A 13842-nucleotide genomic window follows, 5' to 3' on the forward strand; every position below is an offset into this window, starting at 1 on the left:
GTTAGATGGTGAGATCATACAATCATATTTTATGAACACTTCCCAAAGAAAGCCATTGGGAGGGAGTTGAAAGTGCTCCTTCCTGGGCTCCACTTAACCTCATAGAGAGAACCCTCAGGGATGTGGCCTGGGTGCAGCCCAGAGGTAAGGACTCACAACTGTAGCGGAGAGCCAGTAGTGCAGGCTCTCAAGGGCTCCCCTGCTGGAACTCAGCCTCTCTGAGCTGCAGTCTGTCAGTCTTAGGGTGGACATGGTAATGCCCTTACCACTGACATCCTTGTTTGTTAGGAGGGGTGTTACAGACATCAACAGTGGGTAACCTTCCGGTGGCCTGGGGACTTGGAGATGCCCTCTACCTTTGGCATCAGCTCACAGCCACTATAGATAACCACAGAGTGAACTTGCTCAGTAGTTCTGAAATAGGCGACAGCTTGTCAGTCTTCCTTACCTCACATCCAGCTCACTCCCTGAGAAGCCACTCCTGTCACATACACAGGCGCAGGGCCAAGAGCCTGACCACTCCCTTGCCTTGCAAGGGTTAGAGAATGAGTCTGGCTTATCTCTTTTGGTTTTGGGAGTACCCTTTGTCTTCTGATGCAGTTTGTCTTTGTACGGACTTCCCCTTGGGCATGAGCTCATACTTGGTAACTCCCATTTTGTGCCAGGTACTATGCAAAAAGCTTTAAAACACATGATTGCAATTCATCCTCCTCTTTGTGCTTGATAATGTCAATTGACCTCATTTTATAGATGAGGAAACTGAGGCTTGAAGAGGTACCTGCTTACTCATGACCACTTGGCAAAGTGCAGTTGGAACCTAAACAAGTAGGCTGACTCCAGAGTGGGTGCTTGTGCCTCCTCACAGTTGCTTGAGAGCACAAGAGGGTGTGTGTATCTTATGTGCTCTGGTTCCCCTGCCTGTGTAAAGGGGTCTGCTCTGAGGGGTGTGCACTGGAAGACCTCTAGCTTATGCTGCATACCATGGTATGAATATCTTGGATCAGTCCTCCTTGAGGTTAGTATACGGTGTCTGGTTTATGGCCACAGTCAGGTGTTTTCAAGCTGGGATCTCAGGCAGATGGGCCTCTAGAAAGATGTCATTCCAGCCCTGTAGCCTGTAGGTGTGTTCAACTTATGGCCAGCAGGAAACAAGAGCCCCAGAGAGCGAGGAATGTGGCCCAACACAAGATGGTAAACTTACTTAAAACATTATGACACTTTCTGGGATTGAGGAGATGGTTCAGTGGGTAAAGTACTAGCTGCATAAGCAGGAAGTCCTGAGTTCTTATCCCTAGTGCCCATGTAAAAGCCAGGTGCAGGGGTGGCCATCTGTAATCCCAGTACTCCAGTGGGGAGATGGGTGGAGGAGGCAGGCAGATCCCAGGGGCTCCTGTCCAAAGGTTGGACATGCCCTGTAGGGGCAGTCATATCCTGGGCTTTCCCAGGTTCAACTGCATGATGCCTCCCTGGAATTCTTGTTGGAGGATTTGGGAAGAGATATTGAGCCTCCTCTGAGGCCAAGATGTGTGGACACTGATGATAGAAGAGCATCTCCAAAGTGAGGCTTAGAGATGCACCCTTGAAGCTTTAGAACCTTGTCCTACCTGACACTCTCATCCTGTCCAGGTGGAGTATGGCTTGGGGTCAGTGTTAACCTGTAGAGAGAAGAAAATCGAATGGGAAACTGGCCTCTGGGGTCTGAAGATGAACAAGACTGACTGAGTATCAGGAAGGGTGCTGGAACTGAGACCATAATCCTTTGGGTTGTCTTTCTCTTTACCTACGCGTAGAGGAAGTTTTCCTCCTTTCCTTTCTACCTCCATCTCTCCTTCACTCAGCCTCCTATATTCAATTCACTATGTCTTTTGTAGGTGCAGAGATTGGAAAGTAGAGGAAGGGGCTAGAGAGATGGCTCAGCAGTTAAGAGCAGTGGCTGCTCTTCCAAAGGACCTGAGTTCAGTTCCTAGCACCCAGTTGGCAGCTAATAACTGTCTATAACTCCAGTTCTAGGGGATCTGATGTTCTCTTCTAGCCTCCCATGGCATTGCATGTACACGGAGTACTTACATACATGCAGGCAAAATACTCATACATATAACATAAAAATAAATAAAAAAGTAGAGGAAGGTACAGTCTTGGAGGATTTAGTTCATCTTCTCTCCCTTTCTCCTTCCCTTTTTCCTTTCTTCCCTCCCTTCTTGCTTCCTCTCTTCCTTCCTCCCTCCTGCCTGCCCATCACAGCTGTTGCACTAGCTAGCACAGTAAAAGCACCAGGGAACAGAAGCTCAAGTGACTTCTCTTGATGTACTCGAACATGAGTACGCAGGACTGGCACATAGCAGTGTGCTCGCACCAAGTGCTATATAAACATCTTCGTTCACGGTTGAATAAGGCAGACTCAACATGGTTAAGTTCAAGGTCATTCAGCTGGTGAAAGAGAGAGGTGAGATTTGGAGCAGGTCCCCAGCATTCCCCTCAGGGTCACACTGCCAGTATCTTTTGACTCAGAGGAGCACTGAGCTAAGACAAAGCTTCCCCTTCTGTGTCCTAGGCAGGATTAGGCAATCCATTGCTCGTCCTCTTGTACCTCCCTCAGGCACTGGGCACTTGCCAGGAACTTGGCATCTTTGAAAGCCTCCTGGAGGCCAGTGACGATTAGGGGAGGGGAGGGCAGGGTAGTTGGTAAGTGTAGGGCCTGGGGCAGGTGGCCTTTTCCAACATGTGACTTCACTTCCCTCACCCTTCTCCTTTAGAAGCTTCTTTCTCCCAAGAATCCATTTCAACAGACCTCCAAAGCCCAACTGCCAAGGACTCTGGCCTGAGACTGGAGACCAGTCTTTACCCCCACAGAGGCCCAACACCCTCCTACGCTGGGGCAGGTATTGTTGGCCTCCCTTGGTCTGTTTGGGAGGCACTCAGGCAGGATCTGTTCTTCACATTTAAACAACAGTAACAGCAACTGCAAAACCAACAGTGGGAGCACCCACTGCCCCCCTCACCTCCTCCAGAGCCTCCTGGGTCTTTGTTTTCAGATGCATCCTTGGGGCATAATTTATTGCCTGAGGGGGTCTCAGATGAGATTTGAAGACCATTCTGTGAGTGCCCCCCCCCCAACAAAGTAGAAGAGCAGGGCCAGGAGGGGGCAGACATGGATAGTCATAGCAAGCAGTTAGGTAGGGATGGAGTGAGCTGGGAGGAGAGAGAGAGGAGGAAGCCGAGGTGATGAAGGACAGAGGCTAAGAAAGAGACAGAAGAAAGAGCCAGGAGCCTTGCCAGATCCGCAGAGATACAGAGCCAGGCAACGTTGTTCAGCGCAGGAAGAGAGGGTCAGGGCACATACCAGCCTCTGGCTGGGAAGACAGCTTGGCAGGATCTGGCTTCAGGGTGGGGAGGGGGCAGTGGGCTCTCCAGCCTGCAGTCCTTCCTGCTTGGGTCCCCAGCTGCCCACCTGGCACCTAAAGAGCTTCCTGAATCCCCACTGTACTCACCTTGGCAGCCAGGGCTCAGGACTGGTGTTCTGAGGCTGGGGAGAGGGGAGACACCAGGAACAGATAACGTGGGGTGGGGCAACAATTCTTTCTGCAGCCACCAAAACCTGAGAAAAGTTTCTCTCATAGTCACAGCTGGGGATTGTCATAACCTGTTATTCAGGTTGCACAGTTTTAGGAGAAAGGTCTCCTGGCTTGATGTGGCCTGACCTGGTGGCCTGGGGCACAATTATAGCTGCAGGCTGGTGACCTGTGTTCACTGGACAGGTGGGAAGGGAGAGAGGAAGGAAAGTGGGAGGGGTTGTGGAGGGGGGGTCCTGAGCTGCTGTGAGCTGAGCCTTCCCTCCCTGACCATCAAGCTACTGACCACTTCCCCATCCTTAGGCTCTCCCTCTGTCCTGTCCCTTCCCATGCCCCCTTCTGATTTCTGCTTGCCGTGTTTATACACCTCAAACACTTTTTTTCCCCCAGCAGGTCCAGGGCTACACTGAGCATTGAGGAAGTGCTCAACACACATTTGGAAATAGGACAAATTGAATTCCTGCATAGTCTTGGAAGGATAGGGTGGTTTAAATCACTAGCTAGAGAAGATGAAAGTTTAGAAAGGCCAAGTGACTTGTCTAAGATCACACAGGTAATTTTGGATTTCATTTTTGAAGGATTGCAGTCTGGGCACCAGGCACAGGGAACATGGTTGTGAATGAGTAGTATCCTGGAGCACCCCTGGGTCTTTTACCTGCTGTCCTCTTGTCTGAACACTGTTCCTAAGAGTCTGTGTCTGGAATACTCTTGCTCAGCCTACAGGTTTCACGGTAAAAATCGCTTCTCTGACCTACAAGTCAAGGTAAAACACCTACACTGGTCCTGTATGGAGGCACACCATCTTGTGTCATCCTACCCTGTCACATGAGGCTGACCAGTCAGAGTTTTTTTATTTCCTTTGAATTGCCTTTGAAGTGAGCATAGGATGGATATATAAAGGCTAGGAGAGAAGTTCTTCACTCCCTGGAGATGCTAAGTGGATATCTGTAAGTCTGGGCTGCTGAGGTCACAACCATGCATCCTCTCCTGTCACAGACTTGACTTGCCAGACGGGGCTGAGCAGCTGGGCAGTGCATGAAGCCCTGGTGGAAGAATCAGGCTGTGAAAAGTCTGTCATGCTGGTAGAGAGGCTACATCTGGGAGTCAGACAGACCTGGACTTGCTGCTTACGAGCTGTGTATTATATTTGGTACCCCTCTCTGGGTCTCAGTTCATTCCCTTGTATAATGAGAGTGATGCTGTCTACCTGTGGCGGAAGGGGCGCTGGCCGCCAGCCACCCTGCTGAGGAGGGCTTTGCTGGCCTCCCAGCACCCAGCACCACCTCCACCTCATCTTGCTTGCAGACCTCTCTCTTGCTGCTTCCTGCTCGGCTCCTCCTAGGCATGATTCCCACACAGATGTTTGCTCTTCCTGCAGAACCCTGGTGTCACCACAGCATCACTGCCTGCTGGTGGTGACATTTCCTTGCCTTTTCTTTTTGCTCAGTGTTAGGCACTGAACCTAGAACCTTGGGCATGCTGAACACATGCTGTTATACTGGAGCTTTCCCCATGCCCAGCTTCTGTTGTGACATTCGTAAAGGCCAGATAGGAGCCAGATGTCAGTTTCTTCCTGTTTGCTGGACACCTCTGGACACAGGTGCCTTTCAGCTCAGTTATGACCTGCCCAGAACTAAGGTGAAGAGAGAAAAGGCAAGATTCTCTCCAGGATGGGGAAGAGGTGGGGAGGAAGGAGAGTCAGAATATCTCACCAGCAGTACGAAGAAGTGAACACTTCCTCTGTTCAATTTTGGCTCTTGACCCTTCCTTGGCATCTTGAGGACCTCTCCTCAAGGCGCTTATACTGTCTCATGGTCAACCCTGAGCTGTGGGCCCCTGCTTCCCAAAGCCACTCCAGGGGGCCTTCATTCATGTCCTAGTGTTGGTATGAGGGATGGCGATGGCTATGCTGAGAATGAAAAGGCTGTCTGTAACCCAGGCTTCTTTCTGCATCAAAATGGCTTCTTCCTTTTCACCTTACACTGAGCATTCCTGCCCCCAAGCTAGACTGCCCAGAGAATATTTCTGGACTTTACTAATTTACCTCACTCCTGGAAATTCAAGTTCTGGCTATTTTCCCATCATCCCGGGACACTCTACAGACCAATTGTGGCCACCAAAGCCCACAGAGCTCTGTTATTTCACAAGCTTTTGTCTGGTCCCTCATCCCTGGCAGGTGGGAAATTGATTATTTGGAATGAATTCTATGGGAGATGGAAGCCCCATGGAGGGAGGAATGGGGCCTGAGGAAGACAACTTAGGAGGAAAAAGATAAGCCTGAGCTAGAGAGACATAATCAGAGTAAAAACTAAGGCCCTAAGGGACTGAGTGACATATGCTGACAGACACACAGGTGCATACATGTGAGGCAGATCCTGCCAAGGGGCAGCCTGGAACCAGGGGCTGTGGGAGGCTCTGCCTAGGCCAAGTCTCCCCTTTCCCTGAGTTTCTGATCACCCCTGATTTACCCTAAAAGCCCCAGCCTGTGTAACCCCCATCTTTTATTCTTGAACTGCCTTTGTAGAGCCCCAGTTTTACAGGTAATTACTGATCACGTCACCGATACAGAGCAAAACAAACAGTGAATAAATCCATAGGTAATAAGGCTGTAAGGCTGGTGGTGGAACGGGTTTGTTCCAGTGATATTTATTTAGGAAGAGAATAAGCCCATTATTTCCATAATACTCTGTTTTATCTGTGGCTTTAAAAAAATGTTTAAATTTCTCTCTCTCTCTCTCTCTCTCTTTCTTTCTCTCTCTCTGTGTGTGTGTGTGTTTGTGTGCATGTGTATGAGTGCTTATCTGTGGCTTTAAAAAAATGTTTAAATTTCTCTCTCTCTCTCTCTCTCTCTCTCTCTCTCTCTCTCTCTGTGTGTGTGTGTTTGTGTGCATGTGTATGAGTGCCTAAGGAGGCTAGATTCCCTGAAGCTGAAGTTATAGGAGGTTGTGAACTGCCCCATATGGGTACTGGGAACCAAACTCTGACCCTCTGCAAGAGTAGCAAGTGCCTTTAACCTTTAAACCATTGCTCCAGCTCCTATTTATTGGTTTTAATGGATTATTTCTCTTGCTCCATCCAATCGTAGCATTGCTAGGTCATGCAGAACCACAGAAATGTGAGGTAGGGATATTCACAGGGTTCTGAGAATTTTTACGACCCCCCCCGCCCAGTTCCTGCGTGTTTCCTAGGATAGAATGACACTGTGCATTGTCCCCTTTCATTATTTCATTATTTTAACAGATTCAATCCTCTAACAGCTCCTTGAGGAAGCTGGAGAAACTGAGTCACAGTGGCCAGGTCACACAGCTAAGAGTCAGAGAAAGAAACGATTTCAGAGGGAAAACTCAGCAGTCTGCCTTAGGAACCCACATTAAAAAAAATATTTGGAACAAGGTCTTAGGTTGGCTTCAAACTTCAGACATTGCCCAAGCTGGCCTTGAACTCACACTCTCACTGCCGAAACCTCTAGAGGGCTAGATTACAGACATCCCACCATGACTGGCTAGGAGCCCATGTTCTTAACCACTTTGCTCAACTCTTCAGGGTTGGATCAAGTAGTAAATGTTTTGGGCCATTTGTTCCTAGAGATGAATGACTATTTAAGCTTCGCCACAGGAGCAGGACAGGAGCTGTGGACAGTGTGTAAATGAGTGAACATGGGTGTGTGCCAATAAAGCTTTATTTGTAAAATAGGTGCTGGCTGCCTCTGGCCTGTGGGCCCTAGTTGGTCAGTTCCTGCTGTAGGCATACTTCTGTTGGCTCCAGATGAACAGGAGCTGGGAGCTCCCTGGGCTGATGGAGAAGGGAGGGGTGCTTGGGGTAAGAGGGAATTTCTAAGGTTCTGTTCCCACCTGCATCCTCCTTACCAGCCAGTCTCCTCAGGAGGCGGATCCACAGGGCTGCTGTTCACTTTTCAGTGTCAGCTAATTGTCTTCTGGCCTCACCTGGATTTTAAAAGGTGGTTCCTCTCTGCATAGTGAGACCATGGCCTGCTTTACTCACTGTTACCCCTGGAGGCCCTCAGGAAAATGGCAGCTTTAGTTCCATTGAGTCCTGTAAAGCTTCAGGTAGCCCAGGAACTGAATGCAGGGTGGTTAAGAACCAGGCATGTGGAGCCTGCTGTGGGTTTTGTCACCGTATTGTAGTCATAGTCTTCTTCTAGCCTCTGTTTTCTTTTCTGTACATACCTATCATAATCCCTAATTTAGTGAGGATTAAGTACAAAAATGTACCCAAACACAGTACCTTGTATAGAGGATGTGCTAAGTGACAGGTATAGATAATGAATCAGGGCCCCTTGCCTTAATCCTGGGGAATGCCCCTTGAACCCTTAACTTTCCTAATTCCCTGTAAGCCTAGAAAAGGATGCTCTCTGCTGAGGAATGTGTAGTGTGTCCCCACAGAGCAGCTGGAAAAAAAATCAGAGGCCACCTGCCCACATAGTCCTTTCCTTTCCCTCCATTGGCTGACAGAGTGGAGGCAAACATCAGGGGGCTGGACATCTTCAGGTTAATTAGTCCCAGTGACCAGTTCCAGTTACCAGGATTTTCTTGGCAGAGACCCTGGTTGCCTGCACCAGAGGACTAACTGGGTTAGGGTGGGGCTACTTGGAATTTCTCAGTTCTTTGTCTGACCACAGCAGGCCTGCTGCTAACCTGAGTAGCTTAATCCAATTAAGCATGGAGAAATGTCCTCACTCAGGAGTCACTCTGTCTCTATTAGAGGCAGATAGATCAAAGACTCTGATAATTCAAGATACTGCAGCCCTCACAATATAAGCAATAGAATCTTGGAAATGGGGTAGGAGATAAGTTTTAACCTCTGAAGATTTGGACCCTGAGATTGAAATGAAAAAGAAATAATCCTAATAATAACCACTATACTGATTCTGCTAAGCATCACTGTTCTGCCTTTTAAAGCCCTGCATTGGTATTTAACTTTTCCAACAGGCAGATTCTTTTTATGAAATAAAGTTTACTAGTGAGGAAACTGAGACTTAAAGAGATTAAGAGACTTGCCTAGGGTCACCTAAGTACAATGGCTTAGACAACGTTGGCACCTAGTACGCTATAGTTAAGTGAGGGCGGATTGCCATGGTCAGCAGTCTAGCATCCGGAATCCATTCCCCCTTGTCCTGTAACCATTCTTGCCTCCTATGCAGTTGGATGGAGTGGACCCTGTTCTTTGGCTCCCAGGGTAGCCACATGGCCCAGGCTTGATGAAGAGGGCGCATCATCCTTTGATGACAGAGATGGGCTTACACATGGCTAAGTGACCCAAGCCAGGATCTGAGCCCTTCTAGACTTTCCAGGAAAGAGGATCTGCCTTTCTGTGGGGCTCTTGAGACCACATGACTCAGAACTGCAAGTACTGAGGACATCTCTGCTACTCTGTAAGGACATTTGTACCAACAAAGTCCTTTATCTTTGATTTTTTTTTCCTTACTGGCACCCAGAAGAATCCTACCTGAAATACAAGAATTTTCCCATGTACATAGACAAGAAAGTCTCAAACTCCCTCTCTATCCCCCTTCCCCTCCCCTGAGATTTGATCACTGCAGTCCTCATAAGGCTAAAAAACTCAGGCCGACCCTCAGCCTTTCCATTGGCTTCCTTCCTGATGACTTCTCTAATCAGAGGCCACAGTCTGCTGTTACCTGCATGGAGGAACACTTCTGTAACTCTCCTGTAATTCCCTTGTGCCTACAGGAAGATCCCAGTCCTGGGCATGGTGCCTGTGGACTGACTCTCCCTTGGCCTCCATGTTGATTTCAACTCCCACCACCACCACAAATCTTCTCTGCAATTTTATCCACCAGAGCTGTTGTCATTTCTGTTCACTGGGGACCCTATACTTTGTGGAATATGGTCTCCTTTCTTCCTGGCCAAAAGGCCTGTCACTACCATTCCCAGCCCTACCACCTTGGGTGAGTTGCCTCATCTCCTCAGGCCTTGGTAGTTCACCTGTAACAGGGGGATAATAAGACTTACAATGCAAAACTGTTATATTTAAATGAGCTAATCCATGTAAAAGGCTCACCACCATGCCAGGCACAAAGTCAGCCTTCCATGTGCACCCCTGTCCTTTCTGTGATTGTTGCTTATTTTGGTTGCATAGAATTTGTATATATGTGTTCTGGTTTGCATATGGGGTGGGGTGTCCCTCCACTAGCTCATGTGTTGAAGGTTTGGTCCTCAATGCAACTGTGGTCAGAGGCAGGTACTTTGGGAAGTGATTGGATCATGAAGGTGTTGATAAGTTTATAACTTGATCAGCTATTTGGAAGTGATGAATACTTTGAGAGATGGGGCCTGGTTGGAGGAAGTAGGTCATGGGGATGTGACCTTGAGGGTATGTTTTGTCCCCAGCCCCTTTCTCTTGCTTTCTCTCTGCTCTCTAATCATCATGAGGTGAGCAGTTTTGCTTTACCACATACTCCCTACCATGATGGTCTGCCTTACCACAGGCCCCGATATAACAGATTCAAGTGACCACAGATCAAAACATCTGATCCAAAATAAACCTTTCCTGATTTATGTTGATTTTCTCAGGTACTTTGTTACAGTGACAGAAAGCTAATCAATACTTCTCTCTTGTAGAGCTACTCATTTTATGCAATCATCAATGTGACTATTTCACCTGATAGACTGAACTTCCCAAGATAATGTTTCAACATTTTTTTTCTTTTGTCTTTTTGAAGCAGGGTCTCCCTGTAGCCCCAGCTATCCTGGAACTCATTATGTAGACCAGGCTGGCCTTGAACTCACAGAGATCCGAATGCCTCTGCCTCCCAAGTGCTGGGACTAAAGGCATGCGCCACCACACCTGGCTTATGTTTCACCATTTTAAAAAGCCCAGTACCTTGCACAGTGGCTTAGGCACAGAGGTACTGAGTTTTGACAACAGCACTGCCTGTTTGGGTACATGCTCCATACCAGCCCCCTGGCAGGTGTTTACACCTATTGCCTTTCTCAAGCTCACATCATTCAAGCCCCAAGGAATTTATTAATGTCCCCATTTTTTAAAAAAGAAATAAATCCAAATATTTAACTGCAACAAATAAATAGATTGACTTCAGTTTTTTGAGAGAAGAGAGGGTCAGACAAGTCCAGAATATGAAGCAACTGGACCAGCGTAGCAAAAGGCAGAGCTGGGATTCAGATGCCGAACGCAAGGGGGCGCACTCCGTGACTTGTCCATCTCTGTCGCCCCAGCTGCACCTGGGGAGGAAACCAGAATTCCCACCTCTTCCCAGAGCCTTTGAAAGCAAGGGATCAGTACCAGCCAAAGGAGGGTTCTATGCTCTCTCCAAGGAGCAGCTCCTCTACCCACACAGATTTCCACGGTGAACAGAAGCAGACACACAGATAGACCAAGTGGAAACAGCTACGCTTTAACCTGATCGCATCTTCCACCGCCTGCTCCTCCTTGCTCCTGCCTAAACTGCCTTCATTAAAAAAAAATTATTTATTATTTATTTATTTATTCATTTATTTATTTATTTATTTGTCTTTTTGAGACAGGGTCTCCCTGTAGCCCCAGCCGTCCTGGAACTCACTATGTAAACCAGGCTGGCCTTGAACTCAGAGATCTGCCTGACTCTGCTGGTATCAAAGGTGTGTGCCCCCATGCCCGGCTGAATGGTCTTTTATCAAACTCTTTTGGCTATGAATATTTCTTACCTTTCCTTTCTTGCTAAATGTTGCCTTTAACCACTCTGGTCAGGCTCAGGGATTAAGGCGTGTGCTACCACGCCCGGCTTTATTTATTATTTTTATTTTATGTGTATGCGTGTATTGCCTGCGTGTAGGTAAGTGCACCTGAGTCGTGCAATGCCCACAGAGGACAGAAGAGGCCATTGGATCCCCTGGAACTGGAGTTAGGGACAGTTGTTAGCTGCCATGTGGGTGCTGGGATTCGAACCTGGGTCTTCTGCAAGAACAGGCAGTGTTCTTAACCACTGAGCCATCTCTCCAGCCCCCATTTTTTTTTTTTAAACAGAATTATTTCATTAATACCTTAAATAGACTAAAATCTTTGGTGTGGGTAGTGGAAAGAAATGTCCACAATTTTAACTTGAAAACCAGCTGTAATAAAGCCTCAGCTCATTGTTTAATAATAATTAAAACAACAAAACCGCATCATTTTCTGATAGCCACAGGAGGAAAGCTTACAAAGAACACATCTCCATTGCAGTATGCAGAGGATCAGCCACTGAGGATTACCAGGTGGAACTCCCGTGCTTGGTATTCTAGCTGGTAAGCACCTTACAGGTAGGAAGACATAAGACTTGAGAGCAAAGGGTTCTGTATCAGCTCTCAGTTCCTCCACCTGCTTTTGGCTGATGCATGTCATAATTTTAATACAACATTCACATACACACCAGAAAACCCACATTGTGGCTTCTTGAGCAGACTGGGAAATAGACCAAAGCCTCAAAGGCCATCTTTTCCTTCATGAGAGAACAAACCCATCATCACACTGTTTGCAGTTACCACAAAAAATTTTAAACTTCATAAGGACACAATTTATACTTGCATATACACAAATCCTTAGCTATCTAGTTGCCTCTTTTCCATTAAATAAACTAATTCTGTTGGCTTAGCTATTTACTGTTTTAGCAATTATTTATTGTAAACTGAACTGCCTTCTTGCTACCTTTCCCCCACCACTTCCCTCCCTGTCTTCCCACCTACCCCAAGTCCCACATGGTCTTAACAATTTCATCTCCTGAGAGTAATCTGCCCTGGCTCTCAGGTCATCCCTATGACAGGTGGCAAAACTGACCTGAAAATGACTATCAGTGATTTCTGCTTTTTGCTTTCTGTCGAGAACAATGATGCATTTACCTGTCATGCAGGAAGTGCTCATTTACTGTTCACTAAGCAAATCATTTGGAAGGGCACCCCAGGGCCAGGGCTGGCTGTTTCCAGTCATGGATATGGAATCAGCTCTATCATAGGACAGCACAGCATACTGTCAGGGCATAAACTTTGAAGCCACACTGCCTGGGAAAATTACAAAATCTTTCAGTGTCCTCTTCCCCATCTTCAGAGAGAGACTAATAATGAATGCAGCTTTACTATTTCATGGGTTTTTGTGATTCTTATCATAGATGTCTACGCCAGTTGAGAACTGGAGGGATCAACCCAGGATATTCAGACCTTCACTCCCATGTCACAGATGAGACAACTGATTTTTTAAGGAAAGGGTGTAGCCTGACATTCTAGCCTGAAAAATCTCTCAAGACCACGTACCTTTGCCACAACTTTTCACGCCATTCTTTTCAGAGATAGATGAAATGTGGAGCCAGAGAACAGCATTCCTTTCCTCTTTATTCATCATTCAAGTATTTATGGAGTTAACGCTTGATGCTCATTCAGAATGTATTTTTTAAATGAATATATGAATGAACGAATACAAGTTGACATGCCCCGTCATCAAGGAAAAACATCTGTTGTGTGGGTTTTCAAGTCCCAGGCTTGTGAGCCCTAGATCTTGTCTTTGAACCCATGGAAGACAGAACAAATCACAGAGTTTGCCTTTGCACTGGGTGCTAACTCGGCCCTCTTATCACAGCCCAGTATCAGCCATTCACACTTTAACCCCTCAGATGACGTCTACTTACCTTCCTCGGGGTGACCTCAGAAATCTCTTGGGTTATGTTTCCTTCTTCTTTTCTCTCTCAGCCACTTTTATTCTCTATTTCCTACCCTCCAAGCTTCTATCATCTTTAAAAAATGTGGACCAAGAGGTAAAGCCTTTTCCAGTTTGGCAGAGACGTACCTGAGTCTCAGGGCTCCTGCTTCCCTGTCTTAATGGAGAAGGGGAGGTGGTCCAGCTGATGATGCCTTGAGTCCTTATGGAGCCAACTGCCTCCTTGGCTTGGTGCTGATAGAGCAGCCCCCTGGTTCTCAAAGGAGTTGTGGCCTTTCCTAGTCCGGTTGCCTTCCTCTGGATGCAGCTGCCCAGAGAGAGAGACAAGGCAGGTCATTGGCCCCTCAAGAGGGCCATCTGTTCCTGGGCTGGCCCTGCCCTGGCTCTGCCCTCCTTGGAAAAGATTTGCCATAAACCCTCCCTGCCTCGTTAAACAACCTCACCAGGAAGAAGGAAGTTTAATTTAGAGCTCCCTGGGGAGGAAATGAGATGAAAGTCTGGTGTGGGCATGGGCAGGGTTGTACTGTTTTCTTCCCCACAGAGCTGCCCTAGCCTTCCCAGGGGACCCTTGGGTGAAGGCCTCATTAACTTAGTCAGGAATGAAGCCCAGTACCCC

The 13842-nt window shown here is 47.4% G+C and overlaps 1 protein-coding gene across 1 annotated transcript in view; it reads right to left on the minus strand.

The window, feature by feature from the left end:
* Fam3d (family with sequence similarity 3 member D) overlaps window positions 1-13542 on the minus strand; it is a 29144-nt gene extending 15602 nt beyond the window's left edge. Inside the window, exons 1-2 of the mRNA XM_008841201.2 lie at window positions 13356-13542; window positions 1605-1655 (exon numbers count right to left, since the gene is read on the minus strand). Coding sequence (XP_008839423.1) covers window positions 1605-1617 — 13 coding nt within the window. The 5' untranslated portion in view covers window positions 1618-1655; window positions 13356-13542. The remainder of the gene's footprint in view (window positions 1-1604; window positions 1656-13355) is intronic.
* Between the last annotated feature and the right edge of the window lie 300 nt (window positions 13543-13842).

The sequence above is a fragment of the Nannospalax galili genome, unplaced genomic scaffold (assembly GCF_000622305.1).
Source record: "Nannospalax galili isolate Female #2095 unplaced genomic scaffold, S.galili_v1.0 scaffold561, whole genome shotgun sequence".
NCBI classification, from domain to species: Eukaryota; Metazoa; Chordata; class Mammalia; order Rodentia; family Spalacidae; genus Nannospalax; species Nannospalax galili.